The sequence below is a fragment of the Cyprinus carpio genome, chromosome A4 (genome assembly GCF_018340385.1).
Source record: "Cyprinus carpio isolate SPL01 chromosome A4, ASM1834038v1, whole genome shotgun sequence".
Classification (NCBI taxonomy): Eukaryota; Metazoa; Chordata; class Actinopteri; order Cypriniformes; family Cyprinidae; genus Cyprinus; species Cyprinus carpio.
The window spans coordinates 15177665-15198141 of NC_056575.1; the positions used below are offsets into that span (position 1 = coordinate 15177665).

Genomic DNA, 20477 nt, shown 5'->3' on the forward strand with positions numbered 1-20477 from the left:
TTTTAAAATCACTATGGCCCTTTGAAGCAGCCAACCTGAGTGAGCTATTACAGTAAAGGAACATTCCAGATTGAAAATAAGTTCAAATTAAAATGTGTGAAGTGTATAAAAATAATTATTTCTTACCAGCAGCAGCCGCGGATTCAGACCTGTTCAGTGAACTGATAATAACGAATCCGAACCCTTCGCTTTCCTTGCGCTGGATGGTGACATCGCTAGGCTGCAGATTCTGATTGGCTACAGTGTCTGGTGGGGAGGAGCCTGTGGTGGATGGGGCAGAGTTATGCAAGGGGGCGGAGTTGTTACAGAACATTCTGGAGTTTAAGTCACTCCTGGGGGAACTATGCTGGGTTGATCCAGGACTGCGGCCGTTTTCTGGACAGTGTTCACCTGAAGATAAAAGAGCGAGAAAGAAAAGGACTCTGAAATCAATCGTTATATATATTTACGAAGTTGATGGGAGGAGCCAATGAGCAAGACCTCAGTCTTATCATTATTAAGACATAAATTTTCGGACATCCATATTTTATCCCGGAAATATATTGTGTTTAAAAAAGAAATTTTGACCAGGCCTAGAATGAATATAAATCTGAGTGTTGTCTGCATAAAAATGATAATGAAGCTCAAGTTATCTTAGAAGCAGTCTGAGTGGAAATATGTAAATGCATAAAAGTAAGGGGCCTAAAATTGAACCTTGAGGAACACCCGTACGGACAGAGCCCATTTCAGACCGAAAACCACTCATACAAACAAATTGTTGACGATCAGTGAGGTAAGATCTAAACCAGGTTAAAACAGTCTCAGAAACACCAGTTTCCAGATGATTGAGTAAAAGGTTGTGATTAACAGTATCAAAGAGACACAAGTTCAAGAAGAATAAGAACAGATAGAGAACCAAAATCTGAGGCTATTAGCAGATCATTGGTGACCTTGACCAAAGCTGTCTTAGTAATATGAAATTTTCGGAAGCCAGACTGAAGGGGTTCAAAAAGATTATTTACTATGAGATGATTGTGCAGCTGCAAAGCCACAACACATTCTATATATTTGATTCTAATTGGTTAATCGTTGCGATCATTGTGCAGTAAAATATTTCTGTATTATGACCACTAAACTATATATTTCAGAAGTTCATGAGTTTCTAGTCAAAATAAGAACATGAAAACATCTTTTTGTACTGGCAAGGAGGTTTTGTGTTTTGAAAGTACCAATATTTTTTTTTACATAGTATATAACAATTTACAAGCTTGGATAAGATTTTATTATATGCTTTTGTAGTAAATATGAGAGTAAATACATGTATAATGTTACAAAATATTTCTAATTCAAATAAATGCTGTTCTTTTAAACTTTCTTTTCATCAAAGAATCCTAAAAAAAGCATGATATCAGAATATATCAGAATGATTTCTGAAGGATCGTGTGACAGTGAAGACCGGAGTAATGATGATGAAAATTCAGCTTTCCCATCACAGGAATTAAATTACAATTTTTACACACACACACACACACACACACACACACACACACACACACACACACACACACACACACACACACACACACAAACAAATTATTTTCAATTGTAATCATATTTCAAAATATTACTAGAAACAATTATAACTTTAATATTCAATCAAATCTTTTTTTCAGGATTTTCTAACACCTTTCCCTGTTTTTTTATTTATTTTTTACCTCTAACAGGTACATTAAAAATATTAAATACAATTTTTTGGTTACAGAAACAGGTATCAACTACTATGAATACAAGTGAATGTGAGAGAGGAAGAAAGAAAGAGTGTATAGTATAGGGTTTGGCTAGAGCTGGTCTTAAGTCCTTTTGTGATCAAACGGTAAGCCAAAAAAAGCCAGCAGCCAGATATTTCCTCAGCTGCTCCACTGAGATGAAAAGGGGGAGAAACGATTGTCCAGGGAAGATAAGACTGAGAGGATGAGCCAGACAGCGGGATGGATGAGGGAGGTAGAGCTCGAGAGGGCACAGAATCTGAGCCTCAGCTACACTAAGAATTATTAGACAGAGTGGACGGGAGAGGGAGAAAGAGACAGCAGAGGTAAAGTATAACAGAACCTGCTTATATATATACACTTATATATATAAGAGTGGACGGGAGAGGGAGAAAGAGACAGCAGAGGTAAAGTATAACAGAACCTGCTTATATATATACACTTATATATACTTTACAAATTTTATAATTGCTGTAACTGTCAGGAAATGACAAGCTTTAGCCTTTAAAGGTTGTTTCTTCAGCTTCAGGCAGATTTATGCCCCAAGGGTTTATTATTATTATAACTTTATTATTATTAAAACAAATGTCAGTTTTTTTATCTTTTGATATATGAACGTCATTTTAAATCTGCACTGGAAACTTTGGATCATGCTACCATAATTTATTCTTGTTTTTTTTTTCAAATGTGTTTTATGTGTATTTTTTATTGCTTAACTCTTGTCCTAGTCCCAGACTTTTAATCTTAAACTATGAAAATCCATTTTGAAAATACATGTTACATGTTTAGAACTATGATAATAAAAAAAAAGCTAAAATAAACTATTTCATTATTGAATTTATTCCAATGAAAATATTTACAAATTTTATTATTTGTGTTTTTGTCAGGAAATGACAATTTTTAGCCTTTAAAGTTCATTTTTTATAACAAAAATTTAATGTTAGTGTACTTGGTTACCATGGAGACAACAGTGAACTGCATGCCTGAGATAAAATATAAGACGTGACGGTGAAGAAGAAATATCACATCAGATTCAACACAAATAAATAGTCGAATCCCTTGTGTTTTGCTAGCTTGCTTGTGGGGTGTAAAAGCTTTTTTAAACATTTTATGTTCACTTTTGATATTATGATTGTGTGTCATTTCCAATCAAACTGTAATATTTGTAATATTATGCAGAAACGTTGTTTAACTGTGTTTTTAGGATACATAAAATGTAGTGAAATGAAACTAGCCTTAGTAAGACAAAGAAGGTGGCCGAATTCCACTCAAAATGTAAAAAATGACATTTCTACCACAAATTCCTATTAAACACAATAGATATGACACTATATTAAAAACATACATTCAAAGTTGGACATTGTTGGTAGACAAATGAAACAAACATCAGCCATTTCTCACCTGTGGACTGAATTCTCCGTCGTACAGTGAGTTTAACCTGCCCAGTCCGGGCCGCCCCATGCATGAGGTCAATGACGTATCGGTGGGGTTTTCCAGCCACAGGGATCCCATCGACTGACATCAGCTCGTCTCCTGGCCGAAGACGCCCGTCTTTATTTGCTGGGCTCTTCTCAATGATTGCACCAATCAGGATCTGTAAATGTACAGCACGGTTACTACAGACTCTCTTTAAACTGTGTACAGAAGCTACAGTGGACGAACAGACACATTATCATGTTAGCAAATGACAGTGAGCTCTGTTTTAGGAAGCGTGTGGTTAGTCCTAGAATACGGGCCTTCTCCTGAGCCTCCGGACTCACAGGCTGTCCTGGTTCCTCTCCGCCCAGGATCCTGAAGCCGAAACCAGACTTCTGTCTTCGCAAATGCACCTCCACCTCCTGGAACTCTGATGGTGTCAATGAAAGCAGACATTTATCTCACAACTTAGTCATTTCTCCAGATTATTCTCATCCTTCAAGTTTAATTTAGTGTTCTGGATGACATTTAAGACCCCCATTTCTGTTCATTGAGTACTTATTTTGTAAAATCATTCATTTTATGTTCTTGAACCTGCATTCAGAGGTTCATTCTCAAGGCAGTGAGAATGATAAGTGGCAAAAGCTGGCAAAAAATACAACTTTCTCCAGCTAGTATTTCACAGAGGTCATAATAAGTGGTTAAAAAAATACTAGACTTTCAGACTTTATTTGCAAAAATGTATAAAATATTTAGATTTTCAAGTTTATATTGGACTTTTATTTGATGCACCTATGAATGATTTTAATGTGCAAGGCATTACACTGTACTTTCTATTTAGACTTTATTTTATTACCATTTCAGAGCAAATACATAAATACTAAATATTATTTCCAGCCTTTTTACAATATATACCAAATATTGTTCAAAGAAGTTTTTACCAGATGTTTTTTTTTTTTTTTGTAATGATCGTTTTGATGAAAAAATTCCATAAATTGTCATATGATTTTAGGCATATGATTTTAATATTTGAATATAATAAATGCAGAAAAATGTCAAACTGCAACAGGCCAAACTTTATACCAAATATTTAATATAAATGTACATGAAGTCATAAAAAATGGATATAAAAAATGAACTTCAAACTTTCAGACTTTATTTTATGCAGCACTCCTTCTGTCAGGTTTGCTCTGTTTTGGGTGTAGATTTATTTACTCACCGGAAGGGTCAGCTGAGAGAGCTGCTCGAGGAAGCCCTGGCTCTAAGAAAGGGAGAGATACAAGGACAGCCCATAAATCACTCCTTATATAAACACACACACCTGGAAATATACGAACTACAACATAGACATCACCTGCTACAAAGCAATGAAGATATATGTGAACATACAGTGTCCATAAAAATGCACTTTTTTTAAAAACCTACACACGGCTATGTATTATGCTATATGTATATTACATTTAAACTAGGTGCCAGGTGAAGCTTGAACCTGATTCTGAGAGGAAGTCTTTTCTGAATCATTTCTGAAACCTCATCTGCCTCTCTCCTGGAGCTGTTTGATATTTGCAACCACTATGCTGGTGATATTTAACTGACATATTGGTGTATATTGTGATGATTTACCAGCTTTTCATTCGACTGTAGCAGTAGGCTGTTTAAGTACGACAGCGTTAAGATGTTAAGCTCTCTAATTTAAACCTCAATTGCATTAGATTTTGATTAATTTAGGCAAATTAGCTCTTTTGAAATGAATCAGTTCAGAATTAAATTATTTGTGGAAGTCTCTGTGTGATATTTTGCATGCTTTGGAATGTTTCAATAAACATTTGCAGTTGAATATTGCTGTTTATTATTATTTATTGTAAAATGAGTGCATATAAAACGATTAAATCATTTCCTTTGCATTCAAAAAGAAGAACATGGAAAACGCTTTAAATACATTAACTTTTTAATGATTGACAGAATTTACCATACAACACCATTTCAGAGCAAATACATAAATAGTGAGATATTAATTTCAGTCTTTTTACAACATAAATATTGTTCAAAAGTGTTTTTTTTTCTCTGTAGTGATGTCCTGATAAGGTTTCATCATGTCAGAAATGAAAAAAGTCGTAAGAAAAGTATAAAAAAAAGTATAAAGCAAAAGTATAAAGGTATAAAATTATAAAAAAGTATAAAGGTTTATTAACTCAACCATTAAAAATTCCATAAAATGTGCATTAACATAAACATTAAAACCTAAGCTCCTGAAATGCTTGAATATAATACGTATTAATGAGATTTTAAAAGTTTCTGTTCACCAACTTGACAGAATGCAAAATCTCTACAGCATCTTTGCAACATCAAGTGCATTTTAAAACAGCTTTAAAACATGAACAGTGTTGTGACTGATCATACTCAAACATTCCTGACACTTTCAGTTTAGAAAGAGGTGCAGTTTCACAAAATTAGGCTGTTTAAATCATCTTCCTCAAAAAATGAGATGCGGCTCACAGAAAAATATGCATAATGTAATCAACTCTCAGGAAGCGAGCATACTTACCTTAAAGAGAAACTGTTTGCACACCAAATCTATAATCACCAGCGTATCTACAATAGATGCTAATATCATAGTAATAATAATAATAATAATAAAGCAAAAACCTCTTATAATTCTATGGAAAATCATTGCACAAGAGAGAAGGTAATCATCAAACAACATCAACACTAACCAACATCTCCATTGCCAACCTGTCATTGCCAGCTGTGGATACTAAAGAGAAAACTATATACAAAATAAAGGAGGAGGTATAGGCTAGGAAATCGTAATGAGGAAAAGCACACCTGCTGATTTAAAACAGTTGAAAAATGTCAGTAGAAAAAGGTTTATGCAAATGGACAGTGAAACGATGAAGTGACCAATAATGGGAGAGCAGACAGAAGTTGAATAGAAGCGCCTGCAAGCAGCAGAACATGTTGATGCATGTTGATTCAATCGCTGTCAGTCAGTTTAAAGCACCTTTAGAAATGCAAAATAAACTCTATTGACACTTCAGACTTATTTGTTCAATATCCATTTCAAACTATTTGTTGAATTAAAAATACTCTTCTACTTAAAATGCAATGAATATGAATGTTGGTTCACAGGGACCTCGGAAAAGTTCAGATAGCCTGTATGTGTGGTAAAGTCTCTAAATTTGATTAAGACAGTACCTGCATTAATAATGTAAAGTGTTATATAACGTCAAAATCACTAAGACCACTAAAATTCTCCCAGACCCCATAGCAGCTCTACACAGGTCTCATTGTGGGAAAAATTCCAAACTGACAAGATGCAACAACATCAAAACACTTACCATGGAGGACAACACTGTAAGACACAACAATGAAAAAGTAATTTTTGAGTCTGAGAGAGCTGACATGGTCACTCAATATCTTGTCGCTCATTCCGATCTTACCGAAAAGATAGCTTTTATCATTAGCTGTTTTAGCACATTGTGTCTCATTAGGACACACTGCTACATATATTTTAACATGTACAACAGGAAATGCAATTGGTGTTTGGTGTGCATAAGCAAGTATGCAAATTGGAAAAGTACAGTAGGGTAAACAGCACAGATTAGCAGTAGGCATTAATGCTAGCTTTAGGTGCTAGCAAGAAGTTGCTACGGTTACTTACGCCTATTCTCAAAGATAGCCCTGGACTTCTCATACAGGTCATAGGGGTCAGGCTTGGTCAGGTCAAACTCTGGACCTGAGGGCCAGTGCAGATATGGAGCGCTGTGAGGGAGAGCATGGATAGATAGACTGGCTGTGGGACTGCTGTAAGGATCCCAATGTTCCAAGACCTGCAAATACACCGGCATTCAGTAAAGCGCCCAGCGCTGAGCTTATTAATATGCTGAACTGAGTAAGTAAACTGCGCTCTTCCAGGCAACTTCCGCCTTGGAATATCACTGGCCGGGGGATAGGAAGGTGTTTAACAATGAACTCACTTTTGCGGTAATTAGTTTTTAAATGAAGCATGCACACAATACGTGGCAAGTTAGTTCAAACTCAGCAAAATAAGGCAGCATCAAGGGCTCATCAAGGACGCTTGATGCGTTTCTCTATTGCTGACGACACTGAATGTAATCTTTGTGTTTTCTCATACTAATGCGGCTGTGGGCGAAACGTTCCCAAACTACTTCAATACACCGGGCTCTTGCATGACACCCAAAATTAGGTTATGCAAATAGAAGTTGCAAAGAACAGCAAGCAGGCATAGTCCACTTTTTCTAATATTAAAGCTGTTGTCACAAATGATTTGATTGCTTGCTTTGAACCCAAGTTTGATTCCCCCACCCTCTACCCCTGGTAGTCACTTTGCACTTTTGTACTTTTTACTAGTTCCGATTCCTCTTAATGGTTTCATTAATGATTCTCTTAGTAGTTTTACAGAATATTTATTTGAAAGAAAAAATAAACAAAAAACAAACAAAAGATGCAATTCCATTAGCAAATTATGAGATGATTTCAATAAATAAATGTAAAACAATTACACAGATGTTTTTAGAATGTGAAAATTGTACAAATTGTGTATTTTAAAGGGATACTCCATCCCAAAATGAAAATTTTGTCATTAATCACTTACCCCCATGTCGTTCCAAACCCGTAAAAGCTTTGTTCATCTTCGGAACACGATTTCAGATATTTTGGATGAAAACCCGGAGGCTTGTGACTGTCCCATAGACTGCCAAGTAAAATACACTGTCAAGGTCCAGAAAAGTATGAAAAGCATTGTCAGAATAATCCATCTGCCATCATTTGTTCAACCTTAATGTTATGAAGTGACAAGAATACTTTTTGTATGCAAAGAAAACAAAAATAAAACTTTATTCAACAGTTTGTCTCCTCTGTGACACTCCACATCAGCGTAGTGACATTTTGGAGAATATGAGCTGAATGCAGGAAGCGTACGCTCTTCTGTGTCAGCCGCGCCACATGGATGCGCTGTTTTCATTCAAATCAAAGCGTAAATACAAGTAAAAAAACAAATCCTTGTGGCATGGCTGACACAGAAGAGTGCACACTGCTTGCGTTCAGCTCATATTTTCCAAAATGGCACTACGGTGATGATGAGAGACACAGAGGAGACTAATTGTTGAATAAAGTCATTATTTTTGTTTTCTTCAAATACAAAAAGTATTCTCGTTGCTTCTTACGTTACAGCTGAACCACTAATGCCAGATATACTATTCTGACGATGCTTTTCATACTTTTCTGGACCTTGACACTGTTATTTACTTGGCAGTCTATGGGACAGTCACAGGCCTTCCGGTTTTCATCCAAAATATCTTAAATTGTGTTCTGAAGACGAATGAAGCTTTTACGGGTTTGGAACGACATGGGGGTAAGTGATTAATTACAAAATTTTCATTTTAGGGGTGGAGTTACCCTTTAATAATTTTTTAAAAAAGTAATACCGACAACATACATAATGTGTATCTCTAACTACATATTGTCATGTGAACAACCAATCAATAACTAAAAAATGCAAATGATTTAATTTCTATATCTGTTAATTTTCTTGATTTAGGAAAAATTGTGTATATATGATTTGCAGATGTACCCGGAATCACCATTTCAAGCAGACACCAGGGTTGTGTGCCATGAAGAACGCTTTTTAAAATTTCAATTAAATTGACTAAATTTGATTTAGGTAGCAGGAAATAGAATTCTATTAAAAATTTGATTTATATAATTAAAATACAATTTAAATCAATTGAAAGAAGAAATTTACCCCAATAAATACAACAGTAATCAAGAAAAAGGACGGGTTGTCACAACAAACAATCTGCTAAAATTCTTTGAATTGCAATTAGTAAATTCTACATCCTATCATTCAGATTCATACAATTCAACTTCCTGTCAGTCATGGCAGTTCAGTTCCAACTTTTGAGCTGACAGCGAGGTGATTAAACAGTACCCAACCCTGGACAACAAATGGATTTGGGTTTGTGCCAAAAGCTTTAGTGTTAAAAGCGCCCTAAATGCAAAGCCAAACAAAAGGCATAATTGAAGAAGAGGAAGAAAATAAAAAAATAGAAAGAAAGTAGATGCCAGATTGAGAAAGATGCCAAGGCTTATTAAAGAAGGTCAGTGTTAGCATGTTAATCTGGAGGAGCTCAAGAGGATGAAGGCAAATGTCTCTGGGCTGCTGTGTACAGCTGGGAAACAAACAGATTAAAACGTCACTGCCAAGCAAACTCATGCACACGCTCACATTAGCTCATAGATGAAGTTATTATTGCCGGAGCGAAGCGCTGTGATGTACATACTCTTGTAAATAGGTTTTTGCTCAAAGCAATCGTTGCTCAAAGAGGCTCACACTAGAGGTCTGCTTAAGGACAAACCATTTTGGGTGGGTTCAAGTCAGTTTTTATACATAAATTCAGGGTTGGGTTCTGGGTTCAGGTTTGTGATGAATTAAAATTACAGTTTTATTATAAATATTTTATGTGCTTACTTAACTTGTTATATCTTTGAAAATGGAGGCATATGAGTTTACATGCTCATAGATGAAATAAAAAGAGGATTTCTTTAGACTGTCAAAATGATTTAGCCATTTCAGAGCAAATACTGTATATAATCATCAATATTATAACTACTGTCAGAAGTCTAAAAGATATTAACTTATTTCAACTGTATCATTCCATTACTATTATAAAGCATATTCATTTAGGTTGTTCTCATATGGATTACAACATTTCTGAAGTCTGAAGCCAAAGCCACATTATCATGTGCTCGTATCGCATAATTTCAATCCATTGAATGATTCAGTGCTCTGACCACATAATCGTGACATTCAATGTAGGCTAATACTCTTTGGACAACGATAATTGCAGAAAAAATGGACCATTTTAACATTTTCCAGTCATGAAACTCTGGCTGTGGAGACATTCTTAAAGCAAATGGTGTCTAGTTAAACCCCAGTGTAAGGGAGGGACAGAGATGATAAAGCCCAAACTGCTCTACTGAACTGCAGAAGCGAGACTTTCACTCTGTCCCAGTTCTGTTCCCTATAGAGATAGATACAAAGATATGTGTTGAAGAATTACAGTACAGTGGCCAACAGCTCAAGGCAGTGCGACTGACTCTCTGTAGAGTGAAGAATAATCAGTCAATTTATGACCAGTCAAGCCTATGTTATGGAAGGAGACAGGGCAGGGATCTCAAACTAAAAATAAATAAATGTGTAGGTGGATGGGCAGGCATGTAGCATGTACTGATATAGTGTGTATGTGTGTGTGTGTGTGTGTGTGTATGTATATATATGGCGAGCGTGTATTTCACCAAGTACATCCTTGTTGATCCTGGAACAACATTCCAATCAACCAATCAGAATTGACATATAACATTTCAGGAAATATCTGTTTAAGGCTTACAATCAGGGTTAGGTGCTTCTACACCCTTGTTAATCAGTTATCATTTCTCACTGATTTTAGGAATAAATTATGGGTAGGGTTAGGTTTAGGGGTAGGGACTGGGTTAAGTCTATATTTTTGGACAGAAATGTTGAACCAGGATCATCAAAAGATGTTGATCCAGGAACATGTCTCACTTGGCAAAATCATGATGATCGTATATATATACACAAAATTGGAATTTTCATACCTTTTCCAGTTGTGATTACTAGATTTGTAAAACATTTTTAATATAAATTACTCTCACAAAAATGCTAAATGCTAGCTGACTTGAGCATAACTAGATTTTTAGGAGAACATATAATCAATATAATTTGATTTATTGATTTGTTTGGTTCTCAGCTGTAATATTATCCCATATGTCTTTAGGCTGTAGTCAAGCAGACAAGACAGTTGACAAAATTGGATCAGAATCAGAGGACATTACAGAGACAGACTGCTGCTGAGGGTCAAGGTTTTCCGTGCCACATTACACAGTGCACTGGTTAGTGAGAGAAGATTAGTGAAGATGCAGTGATTTGTTTTCAGTTGTATTACGTGTATATTTCAACTGGGGTCCCACAGCTTTTAACAAATGAATTTCCATAACCTTTCCAGCTGTGAAACAATTCTGTACTCACGAAAGCAATTTCTAGCTCTAATGAGCATAAACAAATCTCTAAAAAGATTTTAATAGAACAAATTATACTTGTAACTAAAAAATGTTATTTGCTCTATTAAAATTGGTTGATTTATTTTAAAATATTGTAAAAATAGCTACTGTTTGGTGCTGTAGTTGTGTATCTATGAAGCAAATTAGTCATTCTTACTGTATCTGACTATTAAGAGACACAAGCAGCAGCTTAGTACAGTGCAGTTAGTGGTAATATGTTATAACAATATAATAAAGCCTTTATTATGCATTCATCTTAGTAATAAAGCTCAACAGTCATGGCTATTCATACAGATGCTGTATAATGTATGATGTTGACCTAATCACTCAATATTGAGAGTACACGGTTGATGTTAGTTTTTTAATTAAATTCAGAGGGCTGGAATACGATACTTTTTACCTGTTTAGAAGTCTTCCAAGGTGAAAAGTGACCTGCAATGGAGAAGAAAACCTTTAGCATGCTGAATCCTTAGTTTAATATTTGAAGTGGGAATTTTAAGCAAATCAAAACAGAAAAAAAGCTAGACGATAACCTTTTATTATTTTGTTTACACAGCAGCTGGTCCCTCTTGAGCTACATTCTCAGCTGTGTAGATGCAGTTTCATTTATTATTATTATTTTTTAGCTAGTATTTTTTCTTTTCTAAGTGGGGTCCAAAAGCCATTTCTGAGACCACATTTTGTAATTTAAATAATTTGAGAATGTTTCAAAATCAACATGTCTTTCAATGGAAGGAAGGAAATCTAAACTTTTATACAAAGAAGTTCAAATCAGCCTTTTTGATTAATGACCTAGAATAAGTGCAGAATGACTATTTAATATCTAGACACTTTTTTATTGTGTATTGGTTTCAGTAATTCAGTCATTGCATTAATTTCTACCAAATTAGTATTTGCTGAAATTGTTGTGGTGTTCTGTGAATAATTCTAAGTGCTCTACAGGTTTAGTTTGGAATTACAAATAGAACAGCATTTAAAATCAAGACCATTTCATCTGTATTACAACCGAAGATACAATTCAAACAGCAGCTATTCAAATATCTATTCAATTCAGAATTTGCTTCTCTCAAAAAGCAATTGCATTTTGAGGACAAGTGACTATTATTTGAATATTTCATGTAGCTGTTGAGAAAAATAGAGATTTGAATGTAAAATATACAAGTTTGACCCTAAGGACTGTATTTGTTGATCTTTTTGATGACAAAAAAAAAAAAAAAAAAAAAAATCTCCTGTTGCAATCAATGAAAGAACGCCCAAATCCAATGACAGAAAGATGCTTAAAATGCACCAAGCAGCATCTTCACATCACATCAAATGCCCATTTTCCACCCAGGAGGAAAAACATTTGCTGAGAGGAGGTGAAAGTCCACAAGGCTTCTGAACTCTAATCATAACAAACAGGAAGCAGTGGCAGTGTAGAGCACCTCTTCTGGTTTTAGGAGCTAAACAATGCTTGCCAACATCAAACGGCAGATTCATGAATATTTTCTCTCTAAACTCCTCCTAAATTGGCCTTGAAATGCACAAAACAAACACATGCAAACACAGGCCATCCAGCATCTTGCATTCAACTTCTCCCTCTCTGTCTTTCATGTCTCACCACAGATGACCTTCAGGAATGAACAAGGCAATGCAAATGACCTGTCTGGAATTAACGAGAGACAGAGTGCACAAACATACTAGCTGCACAGTTAATCCAATAAAGAATTAAGAATATGACTGCTGTGAAATGTATTCAATTTTTTTCTTTTTTTTTATTGCTAATCTAAAAATATTGTTATTTTTATGACTATAAATTATTTTAATAAAAATGTATATGTAATATATATATATATATATATATATATATATATATATATATATATATATATATATATATATATATATATATATATATAATTGCAGCAATATTGTGCATGTTTTTTTTTTTAATTGTCAAATTAAATCGGCTTTATATTGGTCTCACTGTTCTCAAAGTTATCGACCATTTAAAACCATATTAGTCAATCACTACTTGTAACCAATTACAGACATATTTATTGTGCATATGAATGCAGTTTCATTTATAATAATCAGAACTTTGCATACAGACAGTCAGTGAGCTTGTGGTGAACCACAAAGCCTGAACAGTCATGTAAAACTGTGTAAACTTTAGCGTCAAAGGTTCTTCAATGGTTTAGGAAAGATCCATTTCTTATTAAGAAGCATTTTTCACTGTATGGGGTTCCTGAATTGCTATATGGAGATGAAAATGCTACTGATGCCATTATAAGCTTGTCCGAAGCAGTGTTAATTATTCGTCAATGACATTTTTTCACTGATGAAAACGAGATGAAAACAAAATAAAAACTCGTTTTGAATGACAAAAACTATGACGAAAATCAATAGACATTTTCGTCAACGAATAAAAATGAGACGAAAATGTTAGAAAGGGACGATTTGGTAAGAGATCCAGTCAGAACGAATCTCCTGCATGGTTAGGAGTTTAGATGCACACATTTGGACTGTAGCAGCCTACTGATCTATCCGGCGGGACACAAGCTAGCATACACTTGCTGTACGTCTCATAAAACATTAAAAATGTCAATATCTGGGAGTAAGAGAAGAGCAGACATATGAATACATTTGAAAAGCATGACAATGCAAAAGAGAACTCAATTCGGACCAGTTTTCTGAGCGCACACACCCGAAGCGCGCACACAGAAAAGCGCCTCTCATACAGCGCATGACTGAATAATACAGTTCTCTTATGCGTCAAATGAATGGAGAAATACACACCCCCTAATAAGGATTAATCTAAATTTATTTATATAAATAAATATGTTGGCTTGGAAGAATGAAGAATGTGGTAAGTTGTCATAAAGAATGAATATTATTTAAACATTGGTATTTAATTGAATGGAGGACCATGTTCTTGTTTCTTTATGAGAAGTGGTTTTAATGAATTTTAATATAAAGGCATGTTGTGTCAAAACAGTTAAATATGTGTCTATATTGCATGATAAAACCTTAATATCAAACCTAAACGAAGAATTTGGAAATTTTAGAGAAATGCTTAATAAATGCATTACACTAACTAAACCCATTAGATCTACTGTAGATTTAGTCTACTAAAATCTTATGACATTTAGTCTACTAAAACTATTTATTACTATATTTATTTATGTATTTGTGATCAATGGAATTTATTTAACACAGTTAAACATTTTAGTCTGTTCTATGACTTCTAGTGCTACAGTACCTCGATTAAAAACAATTATTCTTTGCACAAGAATAACTTTAAAGTGAATGACTTTTATCATTACTTAACATTTAACCATTACATTTAACACATTTTCTGAATATGCTGAACATGCATAAAAATACATATTACTATTATTTATTTTTTTTGAAAAGTGGTTATGTTTAGATTTAGGATTTTTATTAGGGCTGTTAAATTTTTAAATCAGATTAATCACACCCTTTTTGAGGTGATTAATCATGATTAATCACACACATGAAATTAAGCAAACACCCTTTATCTTGTTTAACATTTTAATTTTGTCATTATTTCCTATATCCAGCAAAGTAAACCAAAAGACTGAAAGGTGATTCACAAACTGTATTTTCTGCAAGTTTTTTTTTTTTTTTTTTAATAATATTGGATGTCTTTCCAAAAAAGAACACTTGGAGAACCCCCCCCCCCCCAAAAAAAAAAGACAAATCAAAACATTATCCTGAATGTGTGTGGAAACAATGTCAATGTACAGAAATGTGTCTGTGTATAAATACAATGCATGTTGAGTGCGTCGAGAGCGCTCCTATATGGTTTGTTTGCACATATATCATACTCAACGTTGACAACCCTAATTTTTATATAAATTTGTAAATACATAACACTTCACATTTTGGTTGTAAGTGTGTCCACATTGTTCACATCAGCATACCCAATCATGCAAAAAATAAATATGTAATGCACAGTATAAAATGTTATGTACAGATACCTACATAGACAATGAGACCAGGCTGGAAACTCAGGATCCTCTGATTGTGATTATAATGTGTTATAATGACTTTATTATGTGAAGGTGACCTTTTTGAGTTTCTGATGTATAATACAGACAGTCCTCAGCTCTTTTTGGATGTACAGCCTACATAAAGAATCTGACATGCAGCCGCCTCACACAAAATAAGTATTTTAATGCACACTAAATTCTAATCGAAATAAATAATCACACACTGCTACTCTTTCTTCATGCTGCATTTACGGCACAAGCACAACTGGGCTGCTTTAATGAGCAAGGCTGAGCAAGAAATTAGTGACACTAGCTGAAAGGAAAGAAAAGTGGCTTGATTGTGCTCCATTTGTATGGATAGAGAAATGAATGGAACAGTGCTCTGGAGAGCACATATACAAGTCATATCAAGCCTCATCAATGGGTGAAAATCAAATGGTCTTTTGATGCAAAAAGATGAAAACATACTTTACAAAAAAAAGAAAAGAAAAAAGAAAAGAAAATATTTGTTTAAAGTAGTGCTCTGCTAAAAAACAGGAGCTGTTGGTGCATGGCGGTCAATGGCTATAAATCACAATAAATGAACACAGCAAACAGAAAAGGTCAGTGAATAACAACCCTCGAATTTCAATTCCTAATGTAGTTCACATCACTTCACAAGTCTTAATCAGCTCACAGGTGAGGTTGTTAAATATCTCGCCCAATTTGAACCTGCACTGGTAAACGCACTGTATGACGCATTCAAATAATCACGTCCTAGATTCAACATCCTTGATGCACATAAAGCAGATTATGCTAATAACATTTATCAAATGCCGTAAATTTGTATGATGCAGGTGAGACTAGGAGAAAACCCAATCCAGACAGGCTTCTATCAGTAAATGTGTCCCACAACATCCTGCCATCTGGCAATTACGGAACAGTTGCCTACTTGTCCAAATTTGCTATTCACTAATTGGTGATCACATGAGGGGAGGTTGACAATGGGGAGAGAAGAACCTACAGTATAGAAAGATTCTTTTCATGTGCATTTGGACAACAAATAGAATATATAAGGGCAAACTGTCATATAGGAAGTTGTCATAAAGGCTAATTATTATTTATGATCAAATTAAATATCATTATCTTTAATAATTAATTAATTTATTTATTATTATTGTTGTTGCTGCTACTGCTGTTATATTTGAATTATATATATATATAATAATAATATGTTGCTTTTCTATGAAAAATGTTGTTTTATGAATTATTTTGTAATAATTCATAGTTTTACTGTTTAATTTTTATTTTTTATTTTTTTCTGAATAGATTGCACGAGGCTGGTTAACGCCAGGGTGCCATTACGAGGGTTTCTTATGCTCACAAAGGCTGTATTTATTTGATCAAAAATATAAGAATAAAACTGTTATACTGTGAAATATTATAACCATTTAAAATAACTGTTTTCTTTTTAAATATATTTTAAAATGTAGCCATTATTGTTAAAACTACTTGTGCTGCTTAATGTTTTATTTGGAAACCATGATATATGCAGTATATATATATATATATATATAGCTTTTCTGTATATTGTGATTTTAAGCATAATGATATCTCCTTCCAGCCTTTCATGTCTGAGCTCTAGCGCATACTGATTAAAATATGCTTTGGACACTGAGGACATCTGATGTCCACTTTGCCACAAATCAGTGACTTGCTTACCATCTAGTGCTTACTTTATGACTGAGGTGCATTTCATTAACTAAACAAGATTTAAGCAGCACAGAGATCAGATGGGGAGCATTAATCTTCATTTATTTATAATATACACACAGACCCAGCAGGCAGCAGTCTGACTGCTGAGCACATCGAGGTATGAAGTTGCCTGTAGAATATATCCAATATTGGCACATATTGAGTGTTGCACATATAGCAATACTGAATATTCAATAACATGTATATATATTTATATATATCTTGGGCAAATGGCTAAACATGAGCACTGCTTTTTTGGTGAAGTGGTGTAAATATGTTATGTACATTTACCTCTGAAACTTGTGGGCAACCATTATCAAAAAACTGTCCTTACTGAGAAAATGTTTGTGACATATTATTGTTATGTGAGTTGTCTATGCATGTGTGCATTCATATCCACTGTCAATTCCCCATAAGCTCCTTTTGAAATTGTGAAGCATGTGTCTGGTAAGCTAATGGTCCCATGCCTATATCTGAGTTAATGGGTATAAATCAGCTAATGAGAATATCAGTAGAGCTGGAGCTAATTAGCTCTTTGATGAGATGCTGAGAGGCGTTTGTTTTCCTCAACCAGCTAAGAGTCATCTGCTTCTGTAACACACACACACACACACACACAGTCTTGCATATGTGGTTTACGGGGACTCTCTATAGGCGTAATGGTTTTTATACTGTACAAACTGTATTTTCTATCACCCTACACTAACCCTACACCTAAACCTACTCATCACATAAAACTACTGGCAATATTTTAATTTCATAAAACAACATTTAGTATGTTTTTTAACCCTTTTGGTTTATGGGGACACAGAAAGCATCCTCATAAACCATGTTTACGCTGTAGTACCCATGTCATACACATTTGTGTTCTCATAAACCATATGTACCAGAACACACACACACTTTAGGATTGACAGAACTGCTAGTGAAGAGGATAATTGATAAGCTGGATTGATCACACCATATAAGATATTAATGCAAGCTTTGAAAAGTAATTTAAATAGTGCACACTTACTCTCTCACATACACACACACACACACACCAAGCTAGATAGAACATTTCCTCTAAACACCAGCTACAGTACAACCAAAATAGCAGATGCTTTAACTGGTGGCCATGACAACAGTGAGACAGGAAGCACAAGACTAAATGATATCCACCACCTTCTGTAACCGTCTAAATTACTCAAATATATAAACTTGACAAATGTGGCAAAAAAATAAAACCTGACAATAAATTAGAGCTGAAGAGTATTTGGTTTTCTACATTAAAATACTTTCTTCTTTCCTAGCTTAATATTCAGAGCTTTTTGAAGGTTGATTTCTGAGCATCCTGACTAGCAAAACCAATGGGAATCTAATAGAAACCAGTCTGAAAACAAGTATAGTATAGTAGTAGGGCAGAAACTACACACTTCATCTATAAAATCTAGTCGCCATTAGAAAAAGACACTAAAACCTTTTTTTTATTTAATTTCATGTGGTGATGAGCTGTCTTTTTTGCCTTTTAAATACATGCCTTTTTAGATATACTGTATATAGATAAGGTTTTTTGAAAGTATTGTGAAAAACATAACAAACATGTTATGTTATATAGAACTTTCTAAATGTTGGCCAAAATAAACTGATTTTTGCAGAATTCTGTGTTTTCAGATTCTATGTGGGCCTGGTTATCACAAGGCAAGCCACAAAACTTCAATTTTATGGGCTCTTTAATGCGAGCATGGACAACAGTAACTAAAAAAATTATTTGGCTTCTTTAATTTCAGAGATGAAGTAATCAATTTTCCCTTTATTTTAAGGTCCAATTCTCGCTAATAACAAACCATTAACTACGAATTTTGCCTCGATAAACTCCTAATTTGCTGCTTATTAATAGTCAGTATGGTATAGTTGTTAAGTTTATGTATGTGTAGGATTAGGGATGAAGAATATGGATAAATAATATGTGCTTTTTAAGTAATAAACAGCCAATATGTTAATAATAGGCATGGTAATAAGCAACTAGTTAATAGTGAGAATTGGTCCCTATACTAGGGGGATGATTATTAATATTTTTTTTTTTGTGATTGTTGTAATGAAGATGTTGTAGTGGTGTTGTTAGGGGGGTTTTTTTGGTGCAACAATTATCTGATAACAACAAAATTTTCACTAAATAAGCCAGTCATTGAAACGGCAGATGGCGCTCTGGAAGGGTTTTTGGAAACCAGTGGATTCTGGTTGGAGACTCTGATCCAGGAGCAGCTCTTCAAAGACAGATCCAACCGATAACCATTCCAGGGGAACATGCCAAAATGCACTTAAATCAGCAGCCAAGGGCATTTTCACAAGTGAAGAGTGCTAGACATGTGGGACAGTGAAATTATTGCAAAGACAAAGAGATCTGGCAGTAAAACCACATCACCATCTGGACATTATGAATGAGACATTTATAAACAATGAACCCACTGTTACACCATAGAGAAGCCTTGAGATTTAGCTTTAGACTTCCACACCAAAGATAAAAGGAAGGCAAAGATGGGAATCGATCAGCAGGGATAAAGAAAATTGGTGTAATAAAAAAAGAGACAGAGAGTCTCAGTCCAGTGTCCAGTGGTGAGACAGAGGGACCAAATTGTGGCACATTAAGAAGTGGCACATCATTTCACTGAAGCACTGACAGTTTTATTAGGGCGTATAATAGGCTGTCTAAATGCTCCTGGACCGTTCTACTGATTAGATTCATAGAGAAGCCTTTAAATGTTGGCATTAGACATCTCTCTGTGTGAGTGAGCTACGCCTCGTGTGATTGACTCACACAGGATCAGATGTAAAACAGAGAAGCCCTGTTTGTTAATTGGTAAACTGCATGTATATCTTGGTATGACAGTCAGTGCTGAAGACTCATTCCACATATGGCATAACATAGTTAAGCTAAGTAGGGCAGTAGCATTCATCCATACAGAGTATTTTCCTGCCTATGGCTGAAACACTGGGACAGGCTCCAGAATCCTCACGACCCTACACAGGACATGTGATTTGGAGAACGAATGGATGGATGAACATGTTTCCACAGCCCAAATTCATTGTGTACTCCATGATTCATTCACTGGACCCTGTACCTAAACCTGTCCCTAACCTCTAAATTCTAAATCAAACCACTATTTCTAACCCTTATCCCAAACCACAAGTCCATTACTCCCATCCCCTTCATCAAACCTGGTCCTAACTTTCATTGTCAACGCCTACAGCAAACCACAACCTAAATTCATCACAGACTCCCTGATCCTTTCACTGAACCTTGACCAAAAAAACCTAAATTGCAAATACAACCCCTATTTCTATATCCCTTATCTTAAACCCATTACTCCCACTCCTTCATCTGAATCCTTACTCTCAGATCCTACTCCAAACCCTAACCCGATCCATCATGGACTTCCTGATCCTTTCACTGAATCCAACCTACTAAATTGTAAATCTAACAAATTCTATCCCTAATCCCAAACTT

General features: G+C 34.8%; 1 protein-coding gene across 16 annotated transcripts in view; it reads right to left on the minus strand.

The window, feature by feature from the left end:
- LOC109061653 (membrane-associated guanylate kinase, WW and PDZ domain-containing protein 2-like) overlaps positions 1-20477 on the minus strand; it is a 173590-nt gene that overhangs the window by 14445 nt on the left and 138668 nt on the right. For 12 of the 16 annotated variants that reach the window (XM_042742773.1, XM_042742765.1, XM_042742760.1 and 9 more), the window contains 6 exons: positions 11662-11693; positions 6823-6991; positions 4381-4422; positions 3482-3591; positions 3147-3339; positions 127-390 (listed from right to left, as the gene is read on the minus strand). In XM_042742773.1, the coding sequence (XP_042598707.1) occupies positions 127-390; positions 3147-3339; positions 3482-3591; positions 4381-4422; positions 6823-6991; positions 11662-11693 (810 nt within the window). The remainder of the gene's footprint in view (positions 1-126; positions 391-3146; positions 3340-3481; positions 3592-4380; positions 4423-6822; positions 6992-11661; positions 11694-20477) is intronic. The other 4 variants (XM_042742778.1, XM_042742816.1, XM_042742873.1 and 1 more) reach the window with 2 other exon arrangements.